Source organism: Ruditapes philippinarum, unplaced genomic scaffold, assembly GCF_026571515.1.
Source record: "Ruditapes philippinarum isolate M1 unplaced genomic scaffold, ASM2657151v2 ctg975_1_1_1_1, whole genome shotgun sequence".
In the NCBI taxonomy this organism is placed as follows: Eukaryota; Metazoa; Mollusca; class Bivalvia; order Venerida; family Veneridae; genus Ruditapes; species Ruditapes philippinarum.
Window position 1 is genome coordinate 25,988 of NW_026858922.1, and position 10,210 is coordinate 36,197.

The window sequence follows — 10,210 nt, forward strand, 5'->3', positions numbered from 1 at the left end:
AAAAAACCATGAGAGCTAGAGCTTAGATATTTGGCATGAAACATCTTCTAGTGAGTGTCTACCAAGTTTGTTCAAATAAAAGCCCTGGGGTCAAAATTGGCCCCGCCCCTGGGGGTCATTGATTTTCCCTATATGCATATAGTAAAAACTTAAAAAATCTTCTTTTAAAGAACCGTAAGAGCTAGAGCTTAGATATTTGGCATGAAACATCTTCTAGTGAATGTCTACCAAGTTTGTTCAAATAAAAGCCCTGGGGTCAAAACTGGCCCCGCCCGGGGGGGGGGGGGGTCATTGATTTTCCTTATATGTGTATAGCAAAAACTTAAAAATCTTCTTTGGAAAAACCCAAATAGCTAGAGTTTAGATATTAAGCATGAAACATCTTTAAGTAAATATCTACAAAGTTTGTTAAACGCCCGGGGGTCAAAACTGGCCCTGCCCTAGGGGTGACATTGTTTTTAACTATATGTGTATAGTAAAAACTTTAAAAATCTTCTTTTAAAAATGCCAATGAGCTAGAACTTAGATGTTTAGCATGAAACATCTTTTTATGTGTGTCTACCAAGTCTGTTCAAATAAACAAATAAAAGCCCTTGGGTAAAAATTGGCGGGGGTTGGGGGGCCTATATACAGGTGAGCGACCTCAGGGCAATCATGGCCCTCTTGTTTATATTTCATTTTTTTTTACAGGGAATACAATTACTTAAAAATATCGAATGTATTTTTATGAAGAGCTTCACAGCTGGATTTGTCTCTTAATGGAAAACTGCATCGTTTGAGAATCCATCTCCTATATATGAGCCGCGTCACGACAAAACCAACATAATGCTTTTGCGACCAGCATGGATCCAGATCCGCGCAGTCTGATCAGGATCCATGCTGTTCGCTTATACCAACTCTTTTACAAGTAGAAAAAATGATAGCGAACAGCATGGATCCTGATCAGACTGCGCGGATGCGCAGGCTGGTCTGGATCCATGCTGGTCGCAAACCCATTACGTTGGTTTTGTCATGACACGGCTCATATGATTTCAGAGTCATTGAATTTGTTTTACTTGCTTTTTTTTAATTTGATGGGAAGATAATGGAAAGAATTATAAACTATTATTCTGTATTTCAATTCTGCAATTAAAGGCAATTTTACTAAATAACAAAGTATATCATTTCCCTTGCAATTAATAATTCAAGTTACATAAACATGTCTAGTCTAACATTAGAGCATCGAGTAATACACAACTATCGGATATCATTAAAACGTACATGTATGTATACACCATCAAAATAAAAATTCATCAATTACAAATAAGGCAAATCGTTCATTTCTGGGTAATCTATTTATTCAATACCTACCTGACCGAATACGTAATGAATGAGACGACATTTTAAGCTTTATTATAAAATACTTTTTTAAATCTAAAGATTTTGTTTAACTTCCAAAAACGTAACTATCACAATTTTCACACATTTTATTACATGATGGACTCATTTTATATGACATATCTTATACATATTACAAGTTTTGAATACATGTATTAACTTGTATTATATTAAAACTAAATCAATGGATTTTAACATATCTCGAAATGTGTAAAGTATAACATCCTAATTCATCATATTAAAGGGACTCCACTGAGGGTTAAAAGCCTAAAAACATAACATTTGAGTTTCTTACATAAAAGAGCTGGGACTCTTTAAACAGAAATATATGTAAGGTAGTTAAGAAATATAATTTGAAATAAAATGAAAATTGTATTTTTATGCTTTTCTTAGCCCGATTTGAGTGAAAAGCGTTTAAACGCTTTTCATTTTGGTCATTTTTTTACAATTTGAATAATTATTCTGGAAAAACGAAGTGCACGAATGATCTGAAATTTTGCACATAGATTAGTGGCCTAAACCTACATCAAATGGTACATTTATCTGGAAAAAATATTTTCAGTCCCATCATTTCAAAAAACCTCAGTGGAGTCCCTTTAATTAGACATGCTTATTGCCCTGGTGTAAATATTAACTTGCCAATACCATAGTCATGATTTAGCTGACCGTTAGAAATTCGACAGTAACTGGATTTACAGAGATCCTATAACCATTAAAAGCTCTATCACCGAGAGTAAAACCAGGAACATAATTATCATTAAATAATAGTATCACAAATAATTGGAGAGGTCATCAGACCTCTCCATAGTGTTCAGACTGATTGCTGGCGGCATCCATTTTTGCGTATCTGATTGTAGTGAATGAACCCCCTTTTAAAGCGTAAAATCATAAGGAGAAGTCTACAAAAATTGTTTTGCGCATGCCCCGTTTCAAAATACGGCTTTACTTTAACCACGGATTTATATTACGTGCTTTAACGAAAATTTAACATCGAAGTGAACAAATCGCTACATGTACATAGAATACTACGTGGATGTTTCATTCCGTTTAATCTTTTAAACTGTATAAATCGATTTACGTACTGTTTTCTGAATAACGTTTTACTATTTCATGTTCCGATAAATAGTAACAGTGAACATTATAGCTACAATATCACCATGCACTATTATATGACCGAGTGAACCGTGTGACTAAATAACGCAATGAAGATTTTTTGGCGCAAATATGGCACAAATTTTACCTCAAGTTTGATTTTCTTCTAATATTGTGGTTGGAGGCATGCAGCTTTATATACTGTTTATTCCAATAAACAGTATATAACAGTAAAACAATATAACAGTATATAACAGTTTATACTGTTTATTCCAATCAAATGATATAAACATTTTTTATGTAAACCCTGGACTTAAAATTGTTTGATTAACATAATTTATACCCGTTTTGGAAAGTGTAGAGGAAATGTTTTCGTATACTTAACAAAACAGTAACCGAAAATTTGCCTATTGACCTTTAAAGAAACTTTTATTTTGATACTACTTTAAATATATAATACTTTTTCTACATAGGGGAACTGAACTGAATTTAAAATAAATGATATATATCATTTAATTTAGATTTAGTCCCCTTTGTAGAAAAAGTATCCCTAATGCGCCAAGAAAAAAGTCCATTTCTCTAGCATATAATCTTTCAAAACATTAAAAAAGATGAAGTGTAAAACAAACTTTCATTGCTATATATATATATAATGAATTCTATTTTGTTAAATGCCATATAATATCCCCAAATATTTTCGAATTAAACAAATCCTCCACAGCAGCAAAAATATCTCTCGCATACTTCTTTTTAAAGAAGCAAACTTGTAAAGTCCGCTGTAAGTTCTGCACCGTACCGTCGATCAGATATACATGTATTGGCTTTTTATTTTGGAACTCGTATATGTCATTTTGATTGACGTCAAATAAATCTATGTCACAAATATATAAATAGGTAATTCTTCAGATCATTTATAAACCCCGCTCAAAAGTATATATATTTTTTTAATGAAAATATATTGAAAAACTTCTTATATAAATATTCTAAGTGTAATTTAAGAATAATGATTACTCTAAACGACTGAAATACATTTTGATTTTTTCTCTTTTAGGTAGATGTTTTAATTGACAATATTTTAAAATGCATATAAACCTTCACCTTATTAGACTTCATCATATTCTTGACAAATACAAAAAAACCCCACAAAAAACAACAACAAAAGGTTAACCATCTTGTTTGGAAAAATATTGACGATTTATGTTAAACCTTTCAATCAGATAAATAGAAAAGCAACAACTATTAATAATTGGTTTCGGTACTTTGTAGTTTTTGCTTTGCAGTATTTGGTATAAATAGTTCTCGTTTTTCTCGTGAGGATTCCGCAGCGAAATTGTTCATTCGAGGTTTGCTACTGTACGAGTACATTACTTTGGTTCAGTTAATTCAAGGTCTTAACAAGTGACGTTGTTGCTTCATGTTGTAACAAACAAGTATTTTTTATAATTATGTTGATTAAAAATTTGTCTTTGACGATATATTTTGTTTTTATAAGATGATAAAATACTTTATTACTCATGTATTGTTATGAGAAAATGCTTCACAACTTTGAAAGATTATAAAGTAGCAAACCACCTTCTAACCCGATATCGTCTTTGTTTTCCCTAGTCAAGTATAGCAAATAATTGTTTTATTTTCGGACGAATGTGAGGGAGAAAATAAGTTTTCATCAGTTAAAGGGGAGTAGAACTAAATTTTTGAAATTAAGACAAACAAAACCAAAGACAAGCATATTAATTGATTGAACAGGTATTTGTCAGATGTTATAAAATAGAAAATGTCGGCTCAGCAAAAAGGGTCATATTTTTCACCAAACAATTGGGCATCATTGTATCTTCATATAATAATTATCTAGGTACTGTTTTACCGTACAAATGTAAAAATTTGAGTTATACCATCCTGATTTGGAAATATAAAGCTGTAAAACTACTTATCTATACTCATTTAAAACTAAAAATAACACATAATTTACAAACTGCCCCAGTAGGGTTTGAACTCACGCCCTACCTTAACTCGGAATCCCCACTGAAAATGATTTCTCTTCTGAAGGAGGTTTTGCCTTTAGCATCTAATTATTTAAACCATTCTTAATCAATTTTCTCATGCGAAAAATGGATAGATCTTCCAATTAAAAGATATTCAATCAAAAACATTTATATTAATATTGAAGACATAATAATAATAATAATGAATCAAATAAAGAGGAAATAATTCAAAACTTTTGTTTTTCACTGGTTATGTTTTCTAGATATCTGTGATTAAGACCTAATTGCTGAAATCTGCAGAATCACAAATAAAGTTTGAATTTAGAGTAAAATCACTTAATTTATAAACTATTTAAAATTAATTTTTATGCTTCAGTATGACAAGTATGATATTACGATAAGTTTCGATGTTCACATTTCTGCCAATGACCAAAGGAAAAAAGAGCGCACTTCATTTCCCTTTATATTTACCATATATAAATATCTATATAAGACAACGGATGCCCTAATGGTGTAAAGCTTATATGGATATCAAAGCAATTCAGTCGTATCTTCATCTAAGTTATTCCGAGATTTAAAATCTTTCATATGTATACATAAACCATAAACATGTTGCTAAAAGCAAATCATGAATAAACAATTCCTAAGGCTGTAGCCAATGTCTTGAGCTTTGTCTGGTAAAGAAGGCGTGTTAACAATGTATGATGTCATAATAATACACATGTCTCATGTCTCTTTGAATGCATTGCAAATAGGATCGGAGAGAGAATTCATTCTGCTTTGAGATCTCGTTCGAGTCATGGATGTAAATCTCATTTTGCTGTTTGTTTACATAATATTCTACAACATTATCTTTGCAAATGGTATTAAAATTCAGACGGCCATTTTTCAAGTACCTCGTAACCACCCGGACATACGTAAATGTGCAATGGAAATTCTACACATTGTAAGTATTACATTAAATTATACATCTCGGCTATTTCAATAAAAAAATAAATGCATTATTCACGTAAAAGCAATCTATATTTCTATGGGAGTTTGTATTTTATAATCTTTTTCTTATATTTATTTTCACCTGTTCAATGGTCAATGTCTTTGTATAGTTTTGTTGTTTATGGATTGACTATGAAATAATTAAATATGCGTAAATTTGTTAAGATGATATACAGGGAACAAATTTTAGTTCAACAGCCAAATAATCAAGTTCATTCTTGTTGGTAGCTTTAAAGTTTGTTTAAAATCAAGGCCAAGCTGCGACTTTTAAGGTCTAGTTTCATACAAGTACATTCATGGTGATATCCAGGCATTCTGATTAGGGTAATTTGTCATTTTTTAACAACAAATCTTGTTGTTACATTCATTTATTCTTAGCCTTCTGTCAGCACCTGGTTCTACAGATGCGACCACGACACATCGTTAAATGCCTGTATTCACTCACTATATATTTTAAAATGTCCCATGAAAGTTATAAATCACTTTATCCAGATTTAAAGATGGTAAGGGTAAAACATGACTCATTTGTTGTCTAAGTCAAACACATTAAAAGATTAAAGAGTAGTGATCATTTACAATTTTGCAATTTTTCCTTCGTTGGAGCAAATATAAAACGTTTATTTAAAAAAAAACATTGGGAAATAGTGATTTATCATAAATTGTTCAAACACAAAAGCAAATTATTTGTACTTATAAAGATTCTTGTCAAACAACATTGTATATCAAGCATAACACCAAAGGAGTTAAAACATACTGTTATCTGAACTTATCTCCAGTTTGACCTTAAGATATAGTATCAATGAGTATTGTGTAATACATTGTATTATAAAGTTATTATAAGTTGATATAAGTACAATATTGAATTTGATCGAAGGAGTTCAGAGCTGTCAAACCTCTATTTGACGAGGCGAAAGTCAATGCTGATATAGATAGGTTTTGAAAATGTTTACGAGCCCACTAGAATCATATTGTTCTCAACCATTTTTAATAACCTTTTTATATCACACTACATTTTTAACAGAACTTTGTAATTTCAATAACATTAAAGATTTGATATGGGATTTTGACTCTCAATAAAAAGTCGCGTATCACACCACTGAAATATTGAGATAAACCATTTTGTGATCAGAACGGAGTACAGCATATCAATGATGTGAAATATCGTTTTGTTTTATTTCAACATATGTATTTGTTATGATCAAAATGACAGAATAGAATAAGTCAATTATCAAAATTCATATGGCTGGCAAAGTTTGATGAATTTTAATTTTTGGTAATTAATTAATTAATTCCCTAAATGGTAAGTAGTTAAATATACACTAAGATTAACACGATGGCTTTCTTTAGTTAGGGAAAGATTCAAGTGCTCTCCGTGAAAATAAGCATTTAAGCTGGCAAGACAAATGCTGTCTAAAATCAGTTTGACTTCCTGCAAAATTAACCGAGAAGAACTAAATATAAAAAATATTGTATTGGTCATTTTGAAACTACAAACTGAAATCTGGAAATATTATTGGCAATTTTAACATAAAATGCAAATTATAGTTCTTCCTAGTTCTAAATTTTAATGCAAAGGATAGTTCTTGCAATTATATAATAAAATGTAAAGGGTAGTTGTATAATAAAATGTGCAAGGTAGATCTTTAACTTTTTAGTTAAACTGAGCAAATATTTAAGTTCTGTTTGAACATACTACTTCCTATATACCATTTTACACCTCGTTTAAACCTCATTGCATTGTCTAGTGAACAGTTAATTTTCTTGAGAACTTACACAATAACTTACTGAGACCAACAATCCTGCTAGTTTATTTATGTACATGAAAATATCGAAAACACAACAAAAATACGAACTTTTAAGATATCCTAAATTTCAATATGTTATGTTTTATTGATATAATGTTTATAATTTGCATTTATTTTTGCATTTTAATCAAGTATTTATAAATCTAAATTACCTACTGACTGTGTAGATGTTGGTGTTAGAAATTTTGTTCATTAACCGAAACACGACAGGTTGTTTAGAAACACATTCATACTACAATCTTTTATTTTTCAAGATAAATAACCCCATCGATTACTCTGTCAATTGTAACAACATTTTTTTTACATAAGGAAAGTTACTTATTGATTTTTTCGGATATTCAGTGTTTTTCGTATTCGTTTTGTAATTGTGGCTTCAGACACCCAACTTTCACTCAATTTATGTTGATGATGAGGTTATGAATCACTTTAAGTCTTGTTTTACAATTGTTTTTGTTTATGAGGCCAAGGCAGGCTAACAAAGGTTTTACCGTGTATTATTATTTTCTTTTTTATCACAATTAAAGATGAAACATTTGTTGACTTTATGTAATCCATTATTCGTTTATTTTATTTGCAATATTTCATGTCTGATTATTAATATAATACTGTCAATAGTGCATATAATTACAAAAATTGTAAAGTCAAATGCAAAAACAAAAGTAATAGGGACATCTAAATCACTACTGCCCTACTTTAGACATCAATATCAGTATGCTTATAATTTAATTTCTATGTTTACAAAACAGATTTTTTTTCTTACATACAATAAATAATTATGTCATTGTTATTCAAGCATTGTTTTATGTGTCGAAAACATAGAATGCAAGTTAACAAGTTTTACTTCGGCCGGGGATCTTTCTTGATACTTCTTGTTTATTTTCTTAGAATTTATTAAACATGTAGTTCGATTGTGTAGTAAGCTGTAAGCTGTTTTTACTTTTGAATCAGTTCCTTGAACCGCCCAATACCACTACAAAGTGCCCTGACTGGGTTTAAACCCAAAACGGCCAGTAATCTTTCAATTACTAGTTTTATTTGTCAAATTTTACTTGTTCGTCAGATTTACTAGTCCGACGTGTTAATCACCCGGCCACGCCGCCACTAGGATAAAATATAAATTAATATTTGAAATATTGTATAAATTATCTTTTGACCTTCAGAACAATGTTACTGGTGCACGAATATCTGATCAGACAGGAAAATGCGAGAAATTGACAGATGAATATACGACTGTTGCACCAGGATATGAATACATCGAAAAGGTGTATTTTAAAATAGAGTTTCAACCAGCGGTATATATTTTATTTATGTCTTGAAATATCTCTTGAGATATACGTTCAAAAATGACAATTTCTATCTTTAGATGAAAATTTTTATTCGTTTCACGATACTATGAAAAAGTCAGTCTTTAAAATCATTGACAATATTACTCTTCATATAGGCATTATTAAATAGAGCAGATGACAAGCATTAACGGACGGCTTTTTTGAAAGTTGTTAATACTAGTATGCAAGTCATGGTGCCATGTGGAAAAAGCTCACTTCAATGACGGTCCCGGTAGTTTCTGTATCATGACTAAACAGTCACTTGACATTTAAGTTTTGATAATAAAACTACCGGCCCATTAAGCTGTTTTTACATCGCCCTCTGATTCACACATATCAAAAATGTGCAAAACGGCCCGTGGTCACGAGAATCTATTTGTTAATGCATGCATTGTCTTCCGTTAATATATGACTGCCTTCGCAATGTTTTTGCAAGAAAATATATGGCGCATCATAACAGGTGTCTGTTGTTATGCTGAAAGTAAAATATTCTAAGAGGTAAAGTAAACACAGAGGGTCACAACATTTTTTTCTCGTGCACTTACATCTGCAGATGCACGAGGAAGCATCTAGTGTCCGATCGAACAGGGTGAGGGATTTAGATTTTAATACATAAACAACGGTGCATTACTGCTATTATTGCATAAAAGTATAATTTTAATTCGATGATTTCGCGTTTTTTTTGTCTGTATTTTTTATCAAGAAACTATTTTGGAAGTGATTTTGCAGTGATTTGAATGATGTCGCACTTGAACAAGCAGTGCATTCTGCATAAAGATAAAAAAACCCCAAAAGAATAGCCGATCTGGACATACGTTTTTATTGTTTTTATGCAATAATAGCGTCAGTGCACTTTTGAATGTGCAATGTACATTAACGCACGAATAAAGGTGCGTTAACCCTATGTTATATACCACATTGATGTCATTTACAACAGTTTTTCAAATTTTAAACACTGAATCAGAATAAGTACGTTCATTTAATTATTGCTTTCAAAATATATGTTAGGAAAAAGTAATCATTTTAACTTTGTTCGGATTAAAATCGATAATAGATTTTATAACCATATGTTTTTTTTTAAAGATTTCAACTGATCTAATAAATCCTATTGATCGTAAGGTAAACCTACTGTACTTACCCCTCACAATGTGGTCTAGGCTGGACTTCAGTTTTGTTCGGAAGCCACCTTCGCAATAGTAAGACTTTTGTTTTATTAAAATGATATGTGCACAATAATTATTTAGGGTGTACACGATGTTTTTTATTTGCGATACAAAATGGAGTATTTTGTACAAGGAATTACCATACTCGCACTATTAGCTGTTCAAAAGGACCTAAATGTTTGTCTTAGATTAAAAAACGACCCCGCAACCAACGAATGACGAACTGTTGACCGTAGTTTAAACAATATCACGTCGTCAAAATAAGGCGGGGCAACTATATTCAGTGTAACCATACGTTCTTCGTTCCAAGCAGTTAATAAGCATGTGCTAGTGACACAATTTGCCTGTAAGTACGATTGAGAAGAGCATTGTTTTGTAAATTGGAGTGATTTCATTGGTCGGCAAATGATTTTGAATTCTAAGAAATATATTTATTAATCTGTTGAAATGTTTTAATTAATTATATTACTGTA

At 31.0% G+C, this 10,210-nt stretch overlaps 1 protein-coding gene across 1 annotated transcript; it reads left to right on the plus strand.

Moving 5' to 3' along the window:
- The first annotated feature begins 5,243 nt into the window (after positions 1-5,243).
- Positions 5,244-9,771, plus strand: LOC132754682 (uncharacterized). The gene is made up of 3 exons (XM_060745340.1): positions 5,244-5,397; positions 8,410-8,541; positions 9,658-9,771. The coding sequence occupies exons 1-3, from the start codon at positions 5,251-5,253 to the stop codon at positions 9,769-9,771; spliced, it is 393 nt and encodes a 130-aa protein (XP_060601323.1). The 5' UTR covers positions 5,244-5,250.
- The last annotated feature ends 439 nt before the right edge of the window (positions 9,772-10,210 follow it).

Bases quoted from the DNA above. Each gene is read 5' to 3' on its own strand.
- LOC132754682 (XM_060745340.1), top strand. From the start codon at position 5,251: ATGGATGTAAATCTCATTTTGCTGTTTGTTTACATAATATTCTACAAC. The intron at 5,398-8,409 runs GTAAGTATTACA...TTTGACCTTCAG, and splicing joins CAATGGAAATTCTACACATT to AACAATGTTACTGGTGCACG. The intron at 8,542-9,657 runs GTATATATTTTA...TTTTTTTTAAAG, and splicing joins AAATAGAGTTTCAACCAGCG to ATTTCAACTGATCTAATAAA.